We start from the raw sequence: 25,676 nt of genomic DNA, 5'->3' as shown, positions 1-25,676 counted from the left end.
GTCAGGGTCAGGTCGCAGCCTCCACCGTCACCTGACACCATCTAGACTTGTTTGAGCTGAAGCGTTGATCCACGGACGCAGCTTCGGACCACCGCCGCCGCTTTATTGTCGCCGCTAACTGTGCGGGAGGAAGCGCGCTCCTTATCAAACTGCAGCAGGCGTGTGAACCAGTGGCGGTGGGCGTGTCTGCATTAATTGGGGCTGCGGGAGGTGAAGTTTGAGCGTTCCCTTTACAAAAGGGTGCAAGGCCTCTTGTCCTTGAAAGGGTTTTCTGAGGCGGGGATTCCCATGAGCAGCGGGTCATGTTTGGCGTGCTTCCTGCAGTAGAGCATCAGGTCTAATGACGCCTTGGACACCTGCAGAAAAAAACAAACAAGTGACCACCATCCTCTGAACATGCATGAGAATGCAGAATGAAGAAGGATGCTGGTTTCTGTACGTACCTTCATCCTCTCGACGCTGGCCTCCAGCTTCAGCTGCTGCACTGTCCGCCGGGCCTGCGCCACGCTGCGGGCGCTCTGCTTCTTGGACGGCATGGCGGTTCTCAGGCAGCTTCGGTTAAAGCAAAACAAACATCATGCACGTTAGTTAGAGCACAGATCAACATTCAACAAGGTGATTAAACTCATCAAGTGCGGACCGGAGCCGAATTTTCCCCGAGGAAGACAGACAGATGGTCGTCATCAAGCCCCACAGAAAGTTTATAAACTCATATCTGATTGTATTGTTGGTAACAAGAAGTTTCCAGAAATGTGAACGCAAACAGGACAAAATTATTTACACTTTCAGGAACCCAAATATCATCCAGCATAGAACAAAAGAAACATAGGTGATATCAGATTTGAAAGTATTTACAAGTATTCTTTGATTTCATAGAGAAAAAAAAAAGCTAAACAAAAAGCAGTATTCTTCACTGCAGCCTGGCGGCACTGCATCAACCCTGATCAGAGAAGTGAACATAAACATATATGGTCAGTTTAATTTCTTCACATTTTTACAAACAGGTTCAGCTCAGGTAGGATATTATAGGTTTAATAAGACTAAAAACTTCAGCTTAAATTGTGTAATGATGAAACAAAAACTGCCACGATTGTCCTCTCCTCTGACAAACCACCTCTTTTGCATGTATGAAATAGTGCTTTGTTTTGAAATAATACCATCAATTGTTTTCAGATCCAATTAGATTAAAGTTGAAACTCCTACAGGCACTTCACAATCGGACGGTAGAACTTTCCGCATTGAGGTCCTGGTCCGTTGCTCATGGGATCAGCGTCATTGGTTTTCTCGGCTTGCAGAACCATCGGTGACATTAAAATGTGTCGTCTGCCTAAATACTGAAGTGACAGTCGGAATTTTAATGCTCTTTCTTAATTTATCCAAGGATCGACCCTTGGGGTACTCCATTTCCATCATTAGAGGTTGCAACTGAAAAATCTTTCAGCGTTGTAATATAAAATTGTGTTTTTCCTGGACAGAAATCTGTTGGATTACTTGGCGTTGCGTCATCTCGTCATCTTGACATGATGCAAAACGGAAACACACCGTTGAAACATGTCAAAGGTATGTGTGAAAAACCTGAATAGAAGAAGCGCAATACTTATGAATATAGTCCCTACTCTAAAAGGTGTGAAACTGTGGTTTATGTGTGCTGTTTAATCTAAAAATGTCACGAAACCGACAGGGAAGCTGTTGAGAAAAGTCCAAAGTGCTCCAGCAACATCGCTGAGCTGCCTGCATATTTTACACTTTGCTGTCACATTCTTGTACTTCAGCTTATTGACAGTCACAGACCAAAAATCTGTAATGTGTGTGGTTTACCACAGGCTTGTTTACCAAATAAGTTTGATAAAGGTCAAACATGCACTCTGCAGTTTCTGAGAAAGCTTATCTTATCAGTGGCAAGATCTTCTCAGAACGAATGCGACTCGAATGGCAGCATCTTTAAGGAGTAAAACCAGCGTCGTCAATTCACAGCAGATATGAATTATAGCATTGTGTTGCCGATAAATGGATTTATGCTGCAGAAATATCTGCAACTCCGGAGGCTTGGATACTCACACACACTTAATCTCACCTCGTATATTTGTTGTATATTTATCTGCATAAAAACCCAAGAGCTTCCCTTCACAGAAGAGGATGTTAATTTACAACTCTCCTTCTTCTCTGCCAAATGAGTCCAGTGATCCAGCTTCAAGGCATCGCGGTCGATCTCACGTGACCTCTTTTGAACATTATGCAACCTCATGTGACCTCTGCAGAGTGGCGTCAATGAGCCCCACCCCGGGCCCTGTGAGAGACCTGAGGCCATCAGCACATGAAATCTCAGGTGACACACTCACAGAGTTGAAATTCCTGAGCTCCCCATCATATAGTCAAACCCGCCGAGTCACAGAACCTGAAGAAGTGATGCAGACGCCACTTGGACGTGGAGAGAAGCGTCTCCAGAGTCATGTGACCAAGCCCAGGTGACAGAGGTGGCATTCAATTCAATTCAATTCAGCTTTATTTATGAAGCGCCAACTACAGCGTGGTCGTTTCTAGACACTTTCACAGAGAAAACCCAATAGACCCACATGAGCAAGCATAAGCAGCTGTGGAAACGAAAAACTCCCTTTTAACAGGAAGAAACCTTTGCGAAACCATTCCTTAATAACTGCCATCCAGGCTGATTGGTGCAAACGATTTGTGAAGACTGTGTTTTGCTGTGAGCCACCTCTGCATTGACGCTACACACACCTCCACCTCCACACAGCCCATGTCGACGCTACGCTCACCTCCAGCAGCCTGAAGACTCCAGCGCAGTCCTTTGCTTACTGTCCGCTGTAGACCGAGGGACGGGATTCGCTCTCAACGAGTGTATCAGTCAGACTATAGTCATGTGTGGCATCGCTGGTGTGTGAGCTCTGACACTCTTTAGCATGTAGCATGTAGCAAATCAGGCTGACTCGGCTGGTCTGAAAGTCTCTGCTGATTAAGCTGCTGGTGCTGTACCGACCATCGCTCTCCTCCTCTTGATATTTTGGCAGATTATAATTTACAGCCTGTCTTACATTTTACATTAACATTAGAGAATCTCCAAAACCGTGGACATCACTCGTCCTCTCCTGATGCTGGCGCATAATATCGGGTGTCGGGAGTCGTTTTCCAAGTGTGAGCACCCCATGCAATATCGAACCCGATACTGGTGTCTTTATGATCTCGACCCCAAACACACCCACAACCACAGCACTGTGTTACTGAAGAGCTGCCGATTCAACCAGTCATCACGGAAATTGTCTCTTGAGAAAAGTAAATGTTTGCATGTACAATGAGGTGAGAGTGCTACTGAATCCGTCAGGTGTTGTCATCGCCATCACCATCTTCTTTTTTTGGTTCCTGAGCTTTGTTTCAGGAAAAGAACAATAACGGTGACGCGTGTGATTGTGTCTGATATAACGATGTTGCAGTGCAAAGTTTCTATTGAAGGACAACAACAGCAACAAACGATTCAAACCTAAGTGACTCAAAAGGGAAAAAAATGCGTTTGTTGTTGAGCTATTTCAGTCAGACCTGAGTCATGAAGGCTGCTGACAGCGACAACAACAACAACAACAACAAAAATTGACTGAGGTTTGACTTTTCAGAGTTGCAGAAAAAAAAAAAAATCCATCGAATTTAAAGGACAACAGAAACAAACGTTTGCTGATGAACAGGGATTTCACACAAAACTGCACTCGCCAACCTAATTTTCATGTAAGGCCCTGTTTAGACGACATCACTGCCAGACAGTGAAAACGCCACTTTTTCAAAAAGCAGCTTCCAAGGTGGAACTTTTTGAAACAACACCAAATCTGTCTCCGTAGAACTGAAGGAAAACATAGCTTTCTGGAAACGCTTAGAAGATTTAACAATATATTATTGAAATCATTCACTTTGAAATGGGAAGTCACGTTTTGCTGAATAGTTAATTTTATTGATATATGGTTTTGCTCCATATTGTGTATTAATCTTGTCTTATCATTTTCATTGTTGCATTAAAAACAGAGGCAATATGCTGCGAACATGAAAACAAAGTGACACCAGTGTAACGCTGTTGTGAGATTTTGTGGCTGGTACCAAGCAAATGTTGTGAAGTTTCACAGAATTGCAAAAGAGGAAATGTCAAAGACTGAAGGATGTAAGGTCACTATTGAAAAAAAAAAAAAAAGTGCACAAATCATAACCACAAAGTAGAACGTGTGAAGACTGCATGGGCTGTTCGTACCATCACATTATGAAAAGTGCAAAACGCGTTCAGCTCTCGCCATCGCAGCTCACGCACTTATCAGAGGTCTGATCTCCAAGCAGAAACTTTTCTTCTACGCCGCCTCCGGGCAACTTCTCATAAGTGACGGTTGTTTTAACGTGGAATTGAGCGAATGTGCGTAAAAGGCGGTGACCCAACCCAACAGACTGCTGTGTCTCAATTCCTCCCTCCAAGACATCTCGGGCTGCTCTGACTGGCTGGCTACGTCACTCCGTGAGCTTCCACAGCTGCTGCATCCATCCAGACCAGCGCGCCCCGACCACGAGAAATGCTCGCTTCTTTAGAAACACCTTCCCAAGCCATGCGCGAGCGTGCCGCCGCCGCCGCCGCCGGGAGTACGTGGCCTCACACTGAACACCGCCGCCGTTGAGGTATAGATGAAGATTTGACTGCCAGCCCAAACGGCTCCAAGATTCTGAAAACCGCCGCTCTCGTTCCTGGAACGGAGCGAGGAAACACAGCGGAGAAAGGCTCCGCGGGGCTGACCAAAATAAGCCTTGGCATGCGGCGCAGTAAATGTTTGCTCTGTGCTCTGGCGCGGTCACGTTACGGAGGAGGGGAGCACTCAGGAACGGAAATGGAGATGAAACGTGGGCCGCTGGCTACGGAGAGGAGACAGGACCGTGCATCCTTCCAAAGCCCCCCGTCCTTCCCTCCTTCCCTCCCGACCGCCCGCCAGCCTCCCAGCCGCTCGTTCACCCACCCACTCCCTTCCGCTTCCTCCACAGGAAACACCATCGCCGGTCACCCGACCGAGTATAAATGATTAAATATGGGGTGGAGGCTGTAAAAATAGCAGCTCCACACTCAGGCGAGTCGTGAAGGAAGCAGAGCGCAGCAGCTACAGGCTGCAGGACCTGTGCAGCACGATTTCAAACTGCCCGACGTACACGGTTATCTGCTTTCAAAGGTCTTGTTTATTTGACCCAAGCACTCATTGTTCTGGGGAGTTTGGCACTTCGTGTCTTGCCTCTCCTGTCAACACAGCTGTAGTTTCTACGTACACAGATGCAACAGTCAGGCGTGAGTGGACGCTGAATAAGAGGGGGCTACGTCACACGGCCGCTGTGTGACGCCGGCCGCCACACATCCTTGAAAGTAAGTGGTACTTACACCGACGACTCCACCGCAAAAGCTCAGAATCTGACCAGGTTGGCTCGTCCAGAAAGGACACAGCGTCCCACGGACAAGCGGGACCTCAGTGTGACACAGGGGCTTGTTTCTGCACTGAGGCCCGGTTCACATGACGTCTTCAAGCAAAAAGGCACAACATTTGCTTCATTTTGGGTAATCCCAAGGTGGGGCTTTTTTGGAAGCACTCTGTCTCCATGGAGACGGTGGAAACTCTGCTTCTGGTCATGCACAATAAGAACGATGTTTCCCTGCAGAGTGTCAGGAGTCCTTAACGATGCATGAAAGAAAAAATAACTGACTGAGTTCAGCGCAGGAAAGACGCACTGATGGAAATTACGAATTTTTCAAAATAAAACTCAATGAAGACTCATGGAAATTTAAATGTGCACTTTCAAAATAAGCTTTGGCTATTTATAGTCTTTGTCTTTATTCAAAATATTCAACAAGTTCTACATTCAAGTTTGTGTTTTCAACCTTTCATTGGCCGTCAGAACCCCACAGCCAATTACCGACTGCCGACATCAGGATGGAATCCAGTGGCATTTCAGCAGGTTTGTCCAATTCAGAGGTGAAAAAAAATAGAAAACACAACATTAAGTCAAACATTACAGCTTCTTCGTATGATATTGCTCAAACTGCTCCGTTTGTAAACTTAAACAACCCCAATAACATTTAATTTGGCATAACATGTGCTCTTTACCCATGGTTTTTGTGTTATGGTTCGTCTTGGAGGGCTGGAGTTGATGCTTCCTGACACTGAGCAGAGCCACAGTGGTCGCCAGCATGCTGGGAGGACTGGCCTCCGTTTTAAGTTTATCCCCTTTTTACTGAATTATTTCCCTGATAAAATGAATCCAGACTTCCTTTAATTTCAATAAATTCAAATAGAGTTATAACAGTCCATGCATAAATAACAAAAGACTTTTATTTTGAAAATAGCAGCTGCAGTAAGTCTCCACCACAGATGCAGCTGTAACATTTAGAATAGTTTTAACACTTTCTCCAGTCTTCTTTACAACATCAAGTGATTTATCGGTTACTAGCGGTTAATAGTGTCGGTTACTCCGTTGACTGACAGCGCACTTCAGCCAATCAGCGCTTCAAAACAAATACGTCATCAAAATGCGTTAGCTTCTCTAAGGATTAGCATTAGCTCGTTAGCTCTAGCTTCCGTACACGCAAAGACACGCGAAAACGCCTTTTCCTGTTAGAGCTCACCAGGCGCAGACTCTTGCTCTTGCTTGATTGTTGTAATTCTTGGTATTTTGGCTATAACTTTACTGATTGCAGCTTTCAGACGATGGTTAAAGTTAAAGTCCGTCATCTCCGATACGCGCAGCGATAGCGTCACTTCCGGTTTAGCCACCGGAACTCGCCAAAACATTTGAAAACAAAAAGCGGCAACGCTGATTGGCTCGGCCGTTTCAGGACTGCGTGAAATCCCCTTCTGTGGGCTCCTACCCAGACTGAGCTCATCTCCAAAATCCAAATGGATGAGGAGTGGGCGGGGCTGGTTTACGAGGCAAGATGAAGGTGGGGAACACTGGTAATTCATACCTGGAAGAATTATAGCAATTATAATATCTGCGTGACTGTCAAGTGACAAAATAAAATATGCAATCACTGTGTGGAATTCACAATGTGAAAAAACCCCAAAACAAACTGATGCTGATTTGCACTTTGACCTGTACGACAAGAACATCTGTTGTTGGAGACAACCAAGGAGGTGGGAGGTGTTCATACTTTAGAGACTGATGAAGGATAACAAATAGAGTTGTACCTTCAGGTTTTGTTGTTGTTGTTGTTTTTAACTTGTCAGCACATTCCTGAGCAGTCAATCTCCACTGTCTATCCCAGGGGTCTCAAACTGGTGTCAGAAAGGGCCACGTGGCTGCAGGTTTTCATTCCAACCAAGCAGGAGCACCAGACTCCACTCATGTCATCAGGTCTTCAGTGCAGCTTGATGACATGAGTGGAGTCTGGTGTGCTCCTGCTTGGTTGGAATGAAAACCTGCAGCCACGCAGCCCTTTCTGGCACCAGTTTGAGACCCCTGGTCTATCCGTTCATCCGGTACAGCCCAGACACCTCCGTCCCCCACCACTCCCTGCAGCTCCTCCTGGGTGGACCCTCACTGGCTCTCTGGCAGAACCAGAGAATGAGGCACGTTGACTCATTTCAAGTGAAAACACTAAACTTTTGTAGCATTTTGTGCGTCCAGTTGCTCGACAGCGGTGCTCTGAGCCACTGAACACACAGCTTTGTCAAAATGGTTTCCACGGCGGAACTGCAGCCGTCGACGGCGGTTCCTGTACTTCACACTGCTGCACTTCCCACACGGCATCACGGTCGCAGAAACTCTCCGACTCCACAAAACACCAAAACACATGCAAACTGCATTAGAACTGAGTCTTACTGCAGCAGACAGTTCAATCGAAAACCACCTTGTGAATGTTAGATGAGCTGGAATCTTGTTCAAAGGCCAGAGATAACCCTTTGTGGGTTTAGTTCATATAATTGATTTTGTGTACAAGTTCCCTTTTCTATCTCATCCCAGAAAGGTAAAACAAAACAAACTAAACTGCAGGTCAAACCAAACCTCTGATATCTGTGCGTGAAAAATGTCCTTTTGTCTGCATGTTTAAAAGACTCTAAACCACCGTGATCGTGTTAACTGTGAACATGTTTAATCACAAATGTGTCAAAAATGCTGTAATGCTATCTTCACAAGAACTTATAAATCATTACAATTTCCCATAAATGCTTCATTTCCCTTGCTTGCATTGCATTTGACAGTAAAGTAAATATCTCCATAAACCCTAAAAAACCCAGGTCGGCATTTTGTTGTCGACACGGCCTTGATGACTAATGAAAACAGGAAAAGGAAAAGAAGCAAGCGCAGATCAACTAAAAGCAGCAAGAACATGTTTGGAGGACGGAGGGTGAATGGATGAGTTATACATGAGTGTTTCAGCCATTACTCTAATGACGGACTGAAATCTGAAGGCAGTACTCAACTTTAATGGGATTTCTCTTCAGCCACGTTTTCAAAAGAGAGCAGACCCGTGATGATTCAGCCAGTCTGCTGGCTTGAATACTGAATACTGCGAGTTAACATTTATTTAAATTACAGCCAAGAGTGTTTCAAACACTGTCCAGCAGGTTTTGACATTTTTTGAGCCAAAAAAAAACAAAAAACAAAAAACAAAAAACAAAAAACAAACAAACAAGAAGGAAGTGTGTATTTTTCTTTTCTTTAATTTACTTTGATAAATTTATCTTTCTTCAAATGGTTGAACAACATGAGGAACTCGTTGACGTCCGACTTGAATTAGCCTGCATACTCAGTCAAAATCAGAACAAGCTAAGAACCAAATAAGAAAACAAAAAAGTAAAGATTAAAGGTGCTGTAGGCAGGATTTTGCTAGTCAATGCTAATTTTTCTGTGTTTCCTTTGGATTAAATGTTAGAGTATCCATTGATAATCCTTTAGGAGTGTAGCATAATTGCACTACCGCGAGGGCGCAGCGTTTCCATCTGTCTCTGTTCTGAGCTGAAAAGGAATCTCGACAGCTCCAGGTATCTTTGACCAATCAGAAGAGCCCCTGAGGCTCTAACCGTGATTGGTCGAGGGGCGTTCGTTGCACGTTCTTGTGGGAGGGGCTTAACTTGCGTGAGGGTGTGATGTCAGAGAAAACAGGACAGGATTGGCTGTGCTGGGTTTCAAATGGCCATCTTAGATGGGTCAAATCGCCATCTTGCTTAGGTAACCCTAAGCAAGATGCGAAGAGGCGGAGATGCCGAATCCTGCCAACAGCACCTTTAAACTAACAAAAAGTCAACAAATTATGTTAAAAAAAAAAAAAATAACAAAGAAAAATATTCCAATTGATTTTTTTTAAAACAAGTTTATAATATTTAAGGTCATACAATTTTAAATAAGCTTAAAAACAGCTTGTCATTTTTTAGTTATCAGATTTTGTATCAATCCTTTTAAGCTCTTATAGCAAAAAGAAAACTAGATCCATGTGATTTTATTCAAGCATTTCACAAAAATTCATTCCTTTCAGTGATGTGTGGCATTGCAGAATTTCTGGATCTTGTAAAATAATCAATACACTCCCGTTATAAACTCCCAAACGATTAGATAGAGGGCAAAAATTAAAACGTTTTGATATTTTAATAACGTCTCTACGTGAAAGTATGGCGAGGCACGATAGAGTGGTTCGTGAATGGATTTTTTTCATTTTTTTTAGTCAGCCCTCATCCGCTGACATGGGAAAAAAAAATGTTCAGTTTTTGGGAATTTTTTTGGAATTCTTTTGCCAGCACTCTATTTCTGAATTTTCTGCATTTTTAATGTACTTTTTGTAGTTCTGCTCCAAACGGTGCGGAAAGAGTTATCCGGCAAACTTTTTTTCCCCAAAATCCCTCCTCCCAGGTGAGTACTCTATTTATTTATTTATTTATTTATTTATTTATTTATTTAGTGGATAGCAGTATTCTGCGCCATTACCAGAGGCAGGCACAAAGAAAACACAGCCCGGAGACGAAGATCAGAGGAGTGGGCGCTGGGGAGACCCTCAGGCCGGAGGGCTCACGTGGCAGACTGCATGAGGCCCTCCGGTCCAGGTTCTCCAGACGGACTGGCCCTTCCTACAACGGCCCTGTTGTTGGCTTCGGCCATGCTTGACCGCAGTTAATCAACTCACTAAATAACCAGGACGGGGGGTGACGTTTATTTACTGTGTTCCAAGCCCCTTCAAAAATAAGTTAAATGTTTGTTAGATCTGAAATAAAGGACTATTCTACTGTCGAACAGGCAGAATAACGTCATAAAGCTGATTGATGGCGATGTAGTAGCGTGACCTGTCTGCCCTTTGTCCGGCCCCCAGGGTTTATCTGGCTGACAATTATTACGAGGAATGCGTTACAAGTGTTAAATGTGCAACCGGAACCGCTCCAGGATTTATATGTTGCTTCCACGGAGCGGCGGCTGCTGCTAGTGCTGTTAGCCGAACATGGTCTGGTTAGTTTGACACATTTAGACTTTAACTCATTGAAAAACTATTGATGCTGCAGATAGGCTCCCACGTTTGAATTTTTTTCCTGGGGAAAAACAAAACCATGAGTAAAGTTCATAACACAAACAAAGGGGAAGCATGCATCACTGCAGGGTGTGTGACTGTGAGCCTCCGAAATCCAACCAGCCAAAAGAATGTCTGCAATCCCTGCAGCTGGGCTGCGCCTGTCTGCTCGTGTGTGGTAAACATGTGCATGTGGCACACTGACAGCACTGAAGCAAAGAGGCCATACATCTCAAGTGGGACAGGAGATGGGTCTTTGATGTGGCTTTGCACAGGTGGGCTCTCACGGTGCCAGCGCAGAGCGTCCTGGAGCGTTTACGACAGCAGCTTATTGCCCCGCGGCGTGCAACCCCCGCGCACGACTCAGATCCGCCGCCTAAACAAGCACTGAACTGCCTTACCGTGGAATGAAATGTCATTCATTACCTGAGAAGTATTCAAGCCTTCAAGGAACCACATGATGAATGGCATGCTAAAAGCTCTGCCCGTTTGAGGCCCGTTCTACTCGACTTTTGAAATGGGGATCAAGATGGAAACTGCCGAGTTGACCGCCACCGTAATGACAGTCCAGCTTGGTGTTCTGTACGAGTGTCCATGTTTCCTGTAGTGAATGTTTCTAGCGTTGGTTGCATTACGAAAACAAGCAACAGCGGCCACTAGTGGCCCAACGTGAAAGCTACACTGCTTCCAGCATTTCTCCAATGTTCTTGTTAATGGACGTCGTTTTCAGAACTTTTCTGTGCGTAAAACATGCAAAACAACTGTAAAGGTGTAGACGAGACCTTGACTTTGAGGTGAAGACTGCGTCGCTCTGTGCTGAATTTCATTTATTTCTCAATCAGTGCAGCACTGCAGCCTGAATGATCGGTTATCGGCTCTGACCTGCTCCGTCTGTCTGTTAAACCGTTCAAACTGCCTGTCAACAAGTAGAATCACTGCGGCATCGGGCCCGCAGCCTGCTCCCGGACCGGGATCAGCTGCCGCCGTTACAGTAAGCCCAGAGGGTTACGCACGTTAGCGGCGGCATGGCGACAATGCAGACGGGCCGCCGGCGCTGTGCCACACTCACAACAGGCTGCTGATTGTTTGGAGCAGAGGCGAGGCGGGACAGGGAGCCCGGCGCTTCCCTGTGTGTGTGTGTGTTTTTTTTTTTTTATAAGTTTAACTGCGCCCTCATGAGTGCTAATCTCAGACGAGCCCGATGCTATCTGGGAGCCAGACTGTCCAATCAGGCGTGCAGAGTTAAGAGACGGCGGCCTCCCAAAGAGAAACAAATACACAGCGTCTCCTCAGACTCCTGCTGCCGACGCAGCGAGTGACTCAGGCCGCAGCCGTTCAATCTGAGCAGGACAATCATCGATTACCAGCTTTGATGCTGACAGACTCTTTTTTTAAAGGCGTCAAGGTGTCGTCTGGAATGAAGCTTTGAAGTTATAATTGCTCAAACTTGGCCAACATGAAAAGGAGGGCAGAAAGCGTGGGATGTTTGCAGACTAAACCGGGATATGAAAAAAAAAAAAAAAAAAAAAAATCCTAGCCGCTGAGTCACGGGGGGCAAGTTCCTCTCGCCTCGGCACACTTTTGTTTTTTTCTGCAGCAGCTTGCCAACACCTTAGCAGAAGGTGAGGTCAGCCGCGGGACAAAACGATTCTCTCTTCATAGTTTCTGTCATCTCTGCCCGTTCTCTTCCCACCTGGGCCCCATGTGTGGAAAAACAGGTTCCTTTGAGAGCGTGCGTCCGCTCAGCCCGCCTGCAGACAGTCGGAGAGCTTTGGAAAGTTCAAAGCTGCCAGTAATGTGCTTTTGATCCCATGTGAAAATAGGTTCATCTGCAGCCCTTCATAGACACCCTGCAGAGAGGCACAATGAACAAGAAATCCACAAGTTAGGGCTCGACATGAAGTTCTACTGACTTTTCTTTCATGTGCATAGAACTGGCTTTACAAAAAAAAAAAAAAAAAAAAAGCCCAGGTGCATTCAGCTGCAAAAGATCCACATGCACGTGTTCGCTGCAGTGCTTCGCTCACTTTTCCAGGAAAAAATACTTTCATCTGACCAGAGTGGAAAAAGAGTGACACAGAAACTGTTGAGCTGAATCTGGAGTAAACTCTGATGCGGCGCTGCGACCCCGAGCTGTTTCAGTTACCGCGGAAAATCCTACATGTGAGAGGAGCTGTCCGGTTTCTACACAAACCCACTCTGAACGAACACAACCATGGTGGTTTGAGCTAGGTCGTAGTTTTGAACCTTTTTGGCATTTTGACTGTTTTGTCTTTATAAAGAGCTTCAAGCTATTTCATTTAGTTTATTCATTCAGTTGTTCAATTACTTTCCCTTTTATTTATTGTAACAGTTTAGGTCTTTTGACAATTTGTAGTTTTTTAGTTGTTTATTTATTATTGAATTCTTTCTCTTCTGCTGTTTCACATCTTCCATTTCCCCTTCAGTTTCAGCAATCTCAGAAGTTTCATTTATTCTGACCTTTCATTGATTTTTTTTTTCTGTTTCTTTCATTACAGTGCTTTGGAAACCTTTTAAAAAAAATAATTCTGTAATATTACTGAGAATGGTAAGAGGAAGACAGGGTGTAAAACATGTCCATCCAAAGTATGACGACCAGAAGAAAGACAGTTGGTTCAACAGCAGCTACATCACCAGCAGAAACGAAAACACCAAAACGGTAAGGTTTTAACGGCGGAGTCGTGCACTGCCCCTGCTGGTGAACAGCGCTATCTGCTGTTTTGTGAAAGGACAGAACGGACTCCGTTACTCCGCTCAGTGATGTGTTTAGAATGCACTGAATTCCCTTCATAATGAGGTTTAAGCTCCATATTTTCATTCATGTGACTTATTATTGAATTGGTCCTGATTTGAGTCACACTAGTGCAAGCATGCCATCAGGGATGAGGACGGTCTGTGGGATTATTCCTTTTCCACACTGTTTCATCTGCTTTTGGATTTTGGAAAAGTTGAACTGCGACCAGCCGTCACCGCCACGAACCCCGAACAGCGGAGGAGCCGCAGTGGAACAGTGGACGAGGCTGCACGGCCCTTCGGCCAGCCCCGTCTGCCCCGCGGTCTGATGCCGGGCGAGCTGTCCTGCCACCTTGTCTCACCGCTCCGTCACCCAGAGGCAGTGAATCCCACACAGAGCTGATGACCTGGCACGCTGCCAGGAGGTGAGAAATCGCTGCGATTGTTCACGTTCTGCATGCGAGGTGGGCCCGAGTTCCCATTTCCTGTGGAGTGGGAGGCATGAAGGGGCTGAGATTTTTATGCTGCTGATATCAGTGCACATGTGCATCGAGCTGTCTCCACCCTGCCATGGGAGAAAAACTCCCACCGCCAGCCGAAAAAAAAGAAAAACAGCACACACATCCTCTGCAGTGGGCTGCATTTGTTGGAATCCCCCAAGGTGGGAAAAGTGAGCATGATGGCAAAAAAAGAAAAGAGAAGAAAGACAGGGAGAGAGAGGGAGAGAGAAGGCTGGCCTCTCTCTCCCAGCAGTGCTTCCTGGAGCCCGGGGCAGTCCTGGATCTGCACGGGTCTCCCCGACAACTGAGCTTTGTCTAGACAGAAACCAACACTCTGCTCACCAGAAAGGAATTCAGCAAACCCACAGCCCTTCACGCTCGCACCACCTTCGGCGCACCGCTGTCACCGGCAGCCAGACAAACCCAAGGCGGGGCTCCCGTTGTCGCGGGGGGATCGGCCGCCGGCCGCACCCCCCCCCCCCCCCCCCCCCCCCCCCCCCCCCGCCCCCATCGCTCACCGGCACGACCTCAAATCTGAGCGTTTGTAAGAAGAGGGCGGCGTTTTCTCTCTCCTGTGAAGAGGTTTGGGAAAATTCCTCCAGTGGGCCTGCAGCGCACCGTCAGCTCGGAGCTCCGTCCAAAAGCAGTATTCTGGTTTACAGGCAGTGCTGAGAGGAGAGCGTAGAGAACTGAGTGACATTTCGCTCCCAACGCTTTCCCTCGCTTTCTCCGGCTGAACGTAAACACCGGCCTCCGGTCCTCCCCAGTCTGACGCTTACAATTGACTTTTTCATGCCATTCCTGTGAGGGTATTACCAGAGACCGCTCTCACCTTTAGCCCACACTCCCAGGCAAGCAAAACACCCAACACACACACACACACACACTCACACACACATCTTCTGCCTTTAGATACAAGCCCGGGTTTCAAAGCTTTTCTTGCTACTGATTTGGTTTTAATGGAACGTTTGACTCACTTGCTGCGGAGGGTGAATGTTTCCTGGAAATCCTTCTGGTTTTTTCCTGGTTTCGTCTGGGACCCTCCTACACCACTGCTGCCACGGAGAGGCAGTTCTTAACAAGCCCTCTGGAAGGAAGCGGCCAGCGGTGGTCAAAGTTAAATTTTCACATATTAAACATACACTAAGGAACTTTTCAACCTTAATAAAACATTTTAATATCTTTTGTGATGGTACTTCCACTTACAACTAGTTGAATGACCCCTCTGTCACAGGCTGAGGGCGTCAGTATTGCTTTCACTTGGACTAAGCAGCTGTGAGGAGGGTGGTAGGAACCCTGCACACTAAAAAGCTCCAAATGTGCGGACTGCTTTACGGCATGCGTCACATCTTGATATAACATTGTTTAGCCACCATTAGATTCATTTAGATTCATTACCTCGTCGCTATCCATCCTTCACACAGCCCCTGGAAACAAATGAAGGCGAGTTCAGTCCGACAGCATGCCACCGGGAGCAGCAATTTACGACGCCACGCGCTAGTCCTCATGGGAACTGTAGTATTCAGTCAGGCAAAACACTACCACTTTTGTCCACTGGCGCCGCCAAAATCAACGAAAACTGAAAGTTCCTTAGTGTTGCTTTAAAGGATTAAAACCAAACAAACCTAATGAGACCGATTGTAGCATCTGTCTAGAACATTTGAATAATGTAATGGAAACAACATCCATTAGATTAAGACAGTATTTGCCCAACAAGTGAAAATGAACTGTTTTTGCATTTTTGTTTCAGAAAGGTATCGAGTGCACACAGAAACACGCTGAAAATCCTTTTCCACAGAAATGGCCGTAATGTGAAGAAAACAATGTATTTTTCATGTTGAGTTACTCTAACAACAGGAGAACACGGACATTCAGGTGTGATTGTTATTACGGTGACTGTTATCTCTAAAACTACCTCGTCAGCAGAATCTGGACCCATTTCACAGCAATGCAAATGAGTGAAAACGGTGATATTTCAGTGTTTTTGGGGCTTTTTTTAAACACGTAAATTAAGGTACAACTCAATAAAATGATTATATCTGAAAACACCGACCGAAGAGGACATCTGGATAAACTCTTTGTGTCTGCATGTTGACGGAAGGAGACCCGGCTTAACGTCACAGTCTGAGGCAGGAGCGTCATGTGTGCGACCCGTGTCGATGTTTTCCCGGATTCTGATTGGCTGTTTGGCTTTAAGCTTCTCGTCGCACTGCCCTCTAAAGTAGCTCTTTAGGTTTTAATAAAGTTTAAGTGAATTTTTTTGGAAAACACAGAAGAAAAAAAATCGACGTGTAAACGTGGACGGGGAGGGATGTCCTCCTGGAGGCTGCGGTGGTTTTTACTGTCCATCGACTCACACATGTTCAGAAGAACTGTCTGCTGCTGGGGTTTAGCCCCAGTGATTTCCAGAAAGTTCTGATTTACTCATCTCCATGGAGACGAGTAAAGCTTTTTGGAGCTTTTTCTAAAAGTTCCACCTGGGGAGCCGCTCTCAGTGCATCTGGACACCGTTGTTTTATAAACCGACGTCCAACATGCTACAAAAGTTTCACACTTTCACGGGAAAATGCCTCGTAAACAATTCCACACACCAGACACAGTGTGTGTGTGTGTGTGTGTGTGTGTGTGTGTGTGTGGCTGCATAAGCGTGAGTGACTCGTTCACTTCTTATCTCACACTTTCTGTCACTGTCCCACTCTTTTTACCACTCCTGTTAACACACTCACTCTTTGACAGCTGTAGTAAATTCCTCATGTTGCCCAGGTGTCGGTTTGAGACATATCGTGTGCCACAGGAATGTGAAACTTGTGAAACATGGCCTGTATGCGCTCAGATAACCTTTGCTGCAAAACCTCTGTGAACCCAAAAAAACTGCCAAAACAACGGTGGCTTGACTTCGGCTTGAGGTCAGACGGACTGACTTTATCAGCAGCGTGAGTGAAAAGAGGAGCGGCGGTCCTTTACACCGTCACAGAACGACAGTGGCGCGAGATGAGGCAGGTTTCCTGATGCTACACGAGTCTGGTGAAACCTCTCAGGCAGCTGAACGCCTCCTCTCATTACAGGATGGTTTAAAAAACACATCTGTCTCACGTCTGATGTCGAGTTAGCTGTTCCACTTTCATATTTAAAAGAGAACAAATGTATGGATGATTATTACTAGTTTTCATTTTCACACTGCCAACAGTTTCATGATTTTTTTTATTTTGATTATTTCATGGCTTAAATCCATTAATGCTCATTAATTGTCTTAATTAATGAGCTTCAGGCTTTGTTTACAATGTGTTTCAGTGAAAACACATTGTTTTGTGTTTTGGTTTTGATAAAGTGAAAACGATGACGTTTTGAAAATGACGTCCATTCCAGCAGTAGAACAGCTGAACACAATGGAGTTCTTATGTTTGTGTTGTTTCTTTTGCAATGAAATCATACACACACACACACACACACACACACACACACACACACGCGCGCGCGCAGAGAACAAAATGCTGTAAGCATTAACAATGGGAGAACATGGACATTCTTATGGGACAGACGACCAAGTTGGACTGTTGTTACGGTGACTGTTAACTCTAAAACTACCAAGTCCAGGAGGATCTGGACCAGGACCAGGACCAGGACCAGGAGGATCTGGACTGGGAGTCATGACACTCTGACAGTGTGCACTCTGTGCAGAAGAATTTATTTATTTATTTATTTATTTATTTATTTATTTATTTGTTTATTACAGCATTTCAACCATTTCCACTGAAACAAAGCATTTTCAAAAGTTCTACATAAGGAACCGTTTTCAAAAAGTTGCATTTCCAACCGTTTCCATGGAGACAGAGTCAGAGTATTTTTTTTTAAAAAGTTGCATTTTCAGAGACTCGGACTTCTGTTGTCATGCAAACGAACGACCAAAAAAAGACTGAAGTTTTGCGTTTTCACGGGAAAACGTTCTGAAAGATTCCTCCCTGACATTTATGAAGCAGTTTCTCTTCGTGTGAATCCTCGTTTGTGCTCAGAACCTTTTCTGTCCTTGGAACAAACCGGTGGGATTCTCTGCCTGCTGAAGTGAAACTGCATCCTGATTTAGATCGTTTCACTCTCCAACTGAAACAGTCTGACAAACGGAACCAGTCATGCAAACATGATTCATTTGGTCCTAAACCCTTGATTACACCCTGGAAATCCTATCTTGTTCTCTATTTGTCATCGTTCTCATTTCGGACTGGTCGTTGTGCGTTGCTGCTGAGGTTTTTGTATCTCGAGGTTGTGCTCGTGTGAGCGCAACCTCTTCATTTACACTGTAGTGTAAATTCAGTGTGAGGTGCTGGTTTATGGTGCGTACATGTTACCACCATTTTAGTTCAGATGTGTCGGCCTCCTTTGTTGATCTGAAGTCACAATTGTATAATTAACTGTTAACTAAGCATTAGTTGTGACAGCTGGGCTCAGCTGGGGTCATCTGGGGTCAGCTGGGGTTGGCTTCAGCTTCCAGCGTGTTATGCATGTGAGGATGGTCTGTTGAGTCCCTTTTCCCTTTGAAAGGCTAAAGATATCCGATTCACTCCACATAATGAATATGAAAATGTGCTTCCTTCAGTCACTCCTGCAGGGTGAACGGGACAAAGGCTGTGTGAGATCAGGTCAACCTGCATTAATGCTGTTTAACACCGCCATGATGATAAACACAAACATGTAAGCATTTTAACATCTTTATGCTTTGAGATCTGCTCTCCCGGTTACCAGTGGGATTACACTTAATCCCACTTTTAACATTTAAAATGATATAATTTTAATTCAGCATAAATTTAAAGTACAAGGAAACATGGTAAATTTCAGTTCAGTGCATCTGATGAGACACGCTTATTGACGCTGGTGGAGATGCTCCTTCCCACCAGGGTTGATGGTTTCTCAGATCTCTCACAGACACCAGAAAGTGTCTTGTTATGGTTTCAGGGTTGACAGCCTGAGAGCTGGCGAACAAGCGGCAAAATGAGCACAAAGCCCTCTTCATTTAAGGGGCATCACAGTTTTTGTCTTAAAAATAGGTGGGTGAGCATTTATGTCACAAAACTACTAAGTTTAGGCATCAGAAGTGCATCATTTATTTAAAAATATACTTTATTTAAAAATGTCAGGGATAAACACAAAGGTAAGATTGCAAAGGGAGAGAAATGGGGGGGTGTTGGGCTAAACAGGACGAGGAATCGGCTAAATAGAAAGAAGGAGAGTGTAGCAGGAGATAGATAGAATATGGCCTCATCGAGTCAGTGGACAGAATGGGAGCTGCAGCTTTGTTTCCCAGCCTCTTCAGAAAGAGGCTGGGAAACTCCAGTCTGGACCACGATCTCTTCCCATAAAACACACCAGGAGCTCCGCGTTCGGTTTGCCGTCACTTAAGATCTCTTGACCCAACATGGGTGTGTCGGAGCTTCTGGTGCAGGGAATTATTTAGGAAGATTCAAAGCAGATGGAGGGAATTCTCTGGGAAGGTCATAAAAAGTTTCAGGACGGCGGCGTTTCTGAGCCCGATCTGATCAGAACATGCTCGGCGCTGAAGGTGGCGGCCGCTGATTAGGAGACTTCTGCCCCGCTGCCACCTGACTGCTTATCAGGAGGAGCAAAACAAAAGGGTGGGGGGGGCAGATAGATGTCCTCTGACCCTAGTAACTGGAATGACTGCTGGCCCACACACACACACACACACACACACACACACACACACACACACACACACACACACCCCTGAAGTCCCCTCCTCTGCTTCCTGTGAACTCTGGAGCACCCCTGAGCTGAGCTCAGCCAGAGAAAAGCTCACATCCTCGGTGAGCAGCAGTGACGGAGGGGGAGGAGACTTGGCGGCGTGCAGGAGAGAGCCCCCCCCCCCCCCCCCCCCCCCCCGAGGTGGCTTCCCGTGAGCGCTGCTTCCTTATAGGGAGGCTCCACGCGAGCTCGCGCCTCCCCATGACATCCCCCTGTCTGGAAGCCGGCGCTCTTGCTGCATTAGTAATCCGTCCTTTGGCCCCCCCACATTATTACCAAGGAGTCTGAAAACAAAGCGAGCCACGAGATCGGGAGCGATGAAACAAGTATTATTAACTGAGAAGGAATCCCAAACATCCACCTCAGCCCGGCGCTGCCTGGGTAAGGGTCAGCACCGGCAGGCCGCACGCTTTCAGCGCTCATGGGAAACTTTCCTGAGATATTCTGATCAATGCGATCAATTGTTGCAGCGGGATATTCGGGAACTGCATGCACTTCAAAAAATGTGTCCACTGTGCAGCAGCGGTGAACTCAGATGGCCGAGATTGACTGCAATGCAAGTCAAATTGGTTCTAAAAAGGAAGGTGATCCTGGAGGAGAAAGTTCTGCTCAGCTCATGAAATGAAACTAAAAGAGCAACATGGATGCTCTAAATGGAATAACTGTTTTGAAATCACCCGTGGGTTAGTATCAACAGGTGCTGAACTTGTGTACATCTCTTTTGCTTTCACATTTTAGGAACAAACAGTCCTTTTCAAAGATTAAAAATATGCAAAGATCTACATAAGTGACTGTATGTGTTGAATTTGACTGTTTTGTTTCTATTCATAGTCTGACAAAGTATGACAATTGCGAACCAAACAGAGGCGGAATGTCATTCCCTCTTTGAGCCACAGGTGGTGCTGTTCAGCAGAAATTAGTCTTTATTAGACGCTAATGGAAAAATGTGAGTAAGCCAAAGCTGATGTGAAAAAATTGGAAAAAAATGTGGCTGTACCCATAACCACATCAGTTCGGGTCAGCAAGGAGCACCTGTGCCTGCATGACGTAGCTGAGAGAACACGAGAAAAGTTTGATCAGACTTTACGGCATTTAATAAGCATTGGTATCGCTACCTGATATCAGCAAGTATCCAAAAGTCAGTACCCATACGTCTGCTCGTCCTGTAAAAAAATGGCACTGGTGCATTCTGAGGAGAAAAAATATCGACCATATATCTCAAAATTATTGTTATCCATGTATATATACACTGCACATGCTGATACTGTGATAACACAATGATAATCACAGTGATTGCTGCTCAGTGAACGACGCCTTTTACAAAATTCAGACAAATTATGTTTCCATTCACGCTTTTTCAAATTGTACCTGATGTTTTTCGAGGTGCAATTAAAGTAACTACTTATGGGGTTTGTGCGTCTCTGTCACATTTCTCAGTCTCCAAACTGAAATAACATAAGATAAACATGCTGGCACGCAAACGTAAACTCCTACATCATGTTTTGTTTGGTTTTAGAAGCTGAAACTCGTAGGTTGGTGAACTAAAACAATATGTTCAGCCACCATTCATGACATTATGTTTCTGTGGAGTGTCATTTAACAAATTTTACAGCCACAGTAAGCTGCAGTTCTCCTATTTCTGGAAATACTAAACTTTCCCAAAGAGATGGAAGCAAAATCCAATAATGTCACGACAGCGAGCTGAGCAAACTCTGAAATGTGGAGCCTCCGTGACTGGCCGAAAACAGAGAAGTGCAAACTGAAGGGCAGATCTGAGTTTAGCTGGGGACGCTTGTGTGTACGTTGAATCCAAACCGCCGACTCCGCCGTGGGCAGGGCGTGACGCCGCAGTGCAGGAGCCAAGACGGCATGTCTTCTGTGGCACAGACACGCATGCTCGTGGGCACATGTGCAGCTGATATCTGCAGAATTCTCAGCTATAGAGGGAAGGTAAACACATGACACCCACAGTTGTGGCCATGCAAAAGCTGCAGAGAGAGTTTGTGCACACATGCACGAGAGGAATGCTGCATGCTGCATTTGCATTTAGCTCAATGAAAAAAAAACAACTTTGCCTGCAAACACAACAACATATGACCGGATTCACCAGATGGCACGCCATCGGAGGGGCCGTCTGGGGCTTCTCAGTGTTTGCTGACTGAACATATCAGTGCTGAGCCTCAATGTGAAATGATAAATATGGCTGAAGTGTAAAATAAGGAGGATAAACCTGGGAATCTGTTCAGGGAGCCTGAGCTGGCATCACTCTGTCACTTCCTCATGTTATTTGCACAAAGAGTGGCAGCCACCGAGCCTACAGTGAGTCTGGTGTCAAATTACAAACACTTGATGTCGCATGGTTGCAAGACCAGTTCTGTTAAAAGAGATCATTCCTAGAAAACCACAAATGAGGGGGGATAAGGGGGCTTTCATCGAAGGGGGCCTTGAAGAAACAGACGGTTAGAAGCTGAGGGAATGCAGAGAGAGGGGAAAAACAAGCATTTCCAGAAATCCAGAGAATGTGCCCAACTAATCCATTTAAATGTACACTCTAATAAGTGTTTCTCGAATGCCACATGTCCTGTCCTTGTCCCAGAGGTCATATCTGACTGAGGATGTTGGCAAAACGAGGTCTGACGGGGAAACTGCTCCAGAAAACATATTATCATGAGGCAGTAAATCATATCCGTGAGTGGGAGCACTCGTGCTGCTATAAGGTCAGAAGGAGCCAGACAAGTCTGCTCTTTCACAAGGGCTGAAATCTGCAGCTTAATGCAACTACAGACTGCTTATTATCCCAAATGAGCCCCTCGTCCTCTGGCAGCATTACCTCAGTCAACCTACCAGACGGTTTTCCAAGTCAGCCCAGTGCACAGACTGCAGATGACGGTTGAGGTTTTTGTTTCCAGTCATGCATTTTGCAGCATTGTGATGCTGTATTCATTCAAATCACCCAGCAGGATTTCACGGGGAAAGTATGTGCGTGCCGGTCGGAGCGGTTTGTTTTCAGAGCGGCGTAACTCCAATGGAACGCGGCTGCAGCGCGGGGCGGCGCACCACCCCGTTTTCGCTCCCTAATGAACATCAATCAAAAGGCTGCACTTTTTACGGCAACACAGGCGAGCGAGTGTAAGCTCACAAGGCAATGCAATTAAAGCAAACTTATTTCTGGCCTGGAAAATAGTTTCATCTACCACCGTCTGGTGGAGGAAACCAGTTCAGGGGGGAAAAAAAAAAAATCAAAGTGGGAAAGAACAGCTTGTTGCGAAGAATCCCAGGCATGCGAGCAGCGGCGAGGCAACATTTCCTGGAAGGAGACATCCCCGCTGCTGCTCAGTATTCCACTCCTGAACTTGCAGGAGCCTTATGTTTGTTAACCGGGGACTGCAAAGCTGGCGGACGGCTCACATAGGAAAAAAAGATCAGTGACGGCTGGAATTCTGGCCCGTCAGACACGTGGTGCAGGAGCGTCTCGGAGTGGACGGCGCCGCTCATGGACAGATAAAGCGAGCTGTGTTTACTGTCAAAGCCCTGCAGGCATGATTACAGGGCGCTTAACGGCGGCGCTGCACCGTAGAAGGACTTTCTAATGTCTTCTGAATACAAGCACGAAGAGAAATGTAACCAAATGGCCAGTTTTACTGAACCAAGGGGTTTTTGCACAAAAAGAGCTGCAGGTCATGTGTTTGAGAAGAGGTCAAAGGTCAATGCATAATGACTCTGGAGAAGTGCAATACAAAGGCTAATTGACTGGAAGCATGAAAAATGTGTCTTTTTTCATCTTGTTGCTTGAAAAAGAAAACTTCAGTCATGTGAGAGTTCATGAAGAACGACTGATTAATGAAGGTCCACCAAAGCCTCCCTGTGCAGAAACTACTTCCAGTCCTTTCGATCTGATGCACTTTCTAACAACTATATTATGCAAAAGCGCGATGCCCATGCTGTGCAGGTTTGGGAACAGGTTCTAAACAGGTAAAACTCATGTCACAAGTGCATTCCTGGCTCGCCAAGGTCGTCTTATTCTTCCTTAATAGTGGATAATCTCAGCATTAAGACTTTTTATCTAAACATATTAATGGTAGGTGTGTTTTGGGTGTAGCATCAAATTAATCCATCAGCAACGCCATTTCCAGTTTTCTCTAGGAACCGGGTGATCCTTCGACTTGGCGCTTTGCTGTCATTCAAGCTTGCATGATTGTTTTCACACAGATTAATCTGTTAGTTTATGGCTGAGCTGACTGTGACATTCGCGCTGCAGCGTCGGGACTGAGGCTGGCGGCTGCGAGACGTCCAAACTGTGACTGTGTGACAGTTCTCCAGTCTCGGCTGCAAATCAAATCTTTATTTTATTTTTTTCTTCAAAATGCAACAGCAGACCTGTTCGTAACTGGACTCCTGAGACCCCAGCGACCCCACAACCTGGATGAAGAGAGAAGACAGTGCAGAGCTCGGACCGGCTTCAGCTCACAGGATCCATCTGTCTCTGTGTAACAGCCTGGACGCAGAGGAAAGCCAGACAGCTCTGGGACTGCAGTTAATTAGATTAATTGATGACAGAAACAAAAACTGAAATGCAATTCAAAATGAAACACTTTCTCAAAGCACCTGCAGCAGCTCTATAATACCGAATGTGTTCAGTGTTTTAAATCCTGCTATCGAGAGAAAGGAAATGTTAAAGTGTGAGCGGCCTGTGCCGGTAGAGGTGGAGAGAGAGAATCAGCTGCTAGGCAACCTTGTCGTTTTGTTCCGGCGCGGTTCAGCCAGCAACTTATTCTCTTTAATAAACTGACATTTTTAGGACGCTCCCTCATCCTTCTTCCCTCCTCGGCGTGGAAAGAGGCTAAGCTAACGTTTGCAGCTCATGGATGTGATGCCAAAGCAGATTGGAGGCGTTTCTGCACAGTTCTGCAAAGTTTCACCTGAAGATGCCGTGGTGTGGAGCCGTGCATGAGAGCACGACTGCGTGCAAATTCTGAATAGATCACACCAACCAAGCTGAATCATCTCAAACATGTGGCTGCAAGCACAGATGCTCAAACTAATCTTACAATTAACAAGAAAACATTTTGTTCTGTAAAAATACAACACTCGATTGATTCTTTTCTTCATTCACAAAAATCAGTTTGAATGATAATAATTTAAAAAGTTGATACTTGTATCAGGTACTGGGATGCTTTTAAGTATAATTAGATAACTACAAAGTCACTAATTACCCGCTTTCTTTCTTTCCTTCTTCAACAGTGTCCCATCGCTAACTGGTAATTAAAGATATTTGGTCTGGTGCATTGGTGGTGCTTTGTTATCCTGAGGCAAACTGGCTGTAAAACAACAATGCATTGCTTTCTTGTCCCATGACAAGCACACTCTGCTCGTCAAAAATGATTTCGATTAATTAAAAAAGATTAGATGCAACCCCTTTCATTTGAAAATGTGAGACACTCTGCAGGCGTATTATCCTCCATTAAACTAGCCAAACGCCTTCCTGGACAGGACATGCCAGCATGCACTGTGCGCCACACGTTCAGTTTAATGTTGACTTTTCCTTTGATCTGTCACTCTTTGAGGCTCCAAATAATACTTGCAATTCCCCTCACAGGCCGGGTGGAAAAATCAGCTCCTGGCAGGCGATTGTGTGAAAATCCTACCCATGGAAACAGGATCTGCTGTGACCTAGTTGGTGAGTGGGCTGATAATATGTCATTGGGGGGGTGGAGAGTGGGGGGGGGGGGGGGGGATTGGTAATTACACATCTGAAAGTGCAGTAATAATTCATCCACGCTAATGGTTTTATGGAGGCACCATGTTGCTCGAATGAACGTTGTGTTTTTCTTCCCTGGAAGCGTCTCATGAGAAAACTTCTTCTTCTGATAACTTAATATATGGAGGGCATCAATGTGAAGCGTGTTGTTTCCATTGTAAGTACTGTACAACGAAATAAATCAATCCATGCAGCGGCTGCTGGAGACGCGGCAGCTGCATATTTTTGTGCGCTGGGGGAACATTTGAGGAAGCTGTTTGTCCCACTTCAAGGCTAACGTGCATCTGCAGCCGTGCAGACAGGACGGCTAATCGCTCCTGATATCTGCCTGCAGGAGGCCACCCAGGCCACGCCGGTTACATAATTTCTAGCTTCACAGGAACACTGGTAGTATTAAGGATGTGAG

The 25,676-nt window shown here is 45.5% G+C and overlaps 1 protein-coding gene across 1 annotated transcript; it reads right to left on the bottom strand.

The window, feature by feature from the left end:
• Positions 1–230: 230 nt before the first annotated feature.
• Positions 231–14,752, bottom strand: LOC115381741 (guanine nucleotide-binding protein G(I)/G(S)/G(O) subunit gamma-12-like). Its single transcript, XM_030083328.1, has 3 exons — positions 14,736–14,752; positions 444–552; positions 231–356 (listed from the first exon to the last, which is right to left on the bottom strand). Exons 2-3 carry the CDS (start codon positions 534–536, stop codon positions 231–233), a joined length of 219 nt encoding a protein of 72 aa, XP_029939188.1. The 5' UTR covers positions 537–552; positions 14,736–14,752.
• Positions 14,753–25,676: the final 10,924 nt, after the last annotated feature.

The sequence above is a fragment of the Salarias fasciatus genome, chromosome 23 (assembly GCF_902148845.1).
Source record: "Salarias fasciatus chromosome 23, fSalaFa1.1, whole genome shotgun sequence".
Classification (NCBI taxonomy): domain Eukaryota; kingdom Metazoa; phylum Chordata; class Actinopteri; order Blenniiformes; family Blenniidae; genus Salarias; species Salarias fasciatus.
This window is presented reverse-complemented; position numbering and strand designations above follow the sequence as displayed.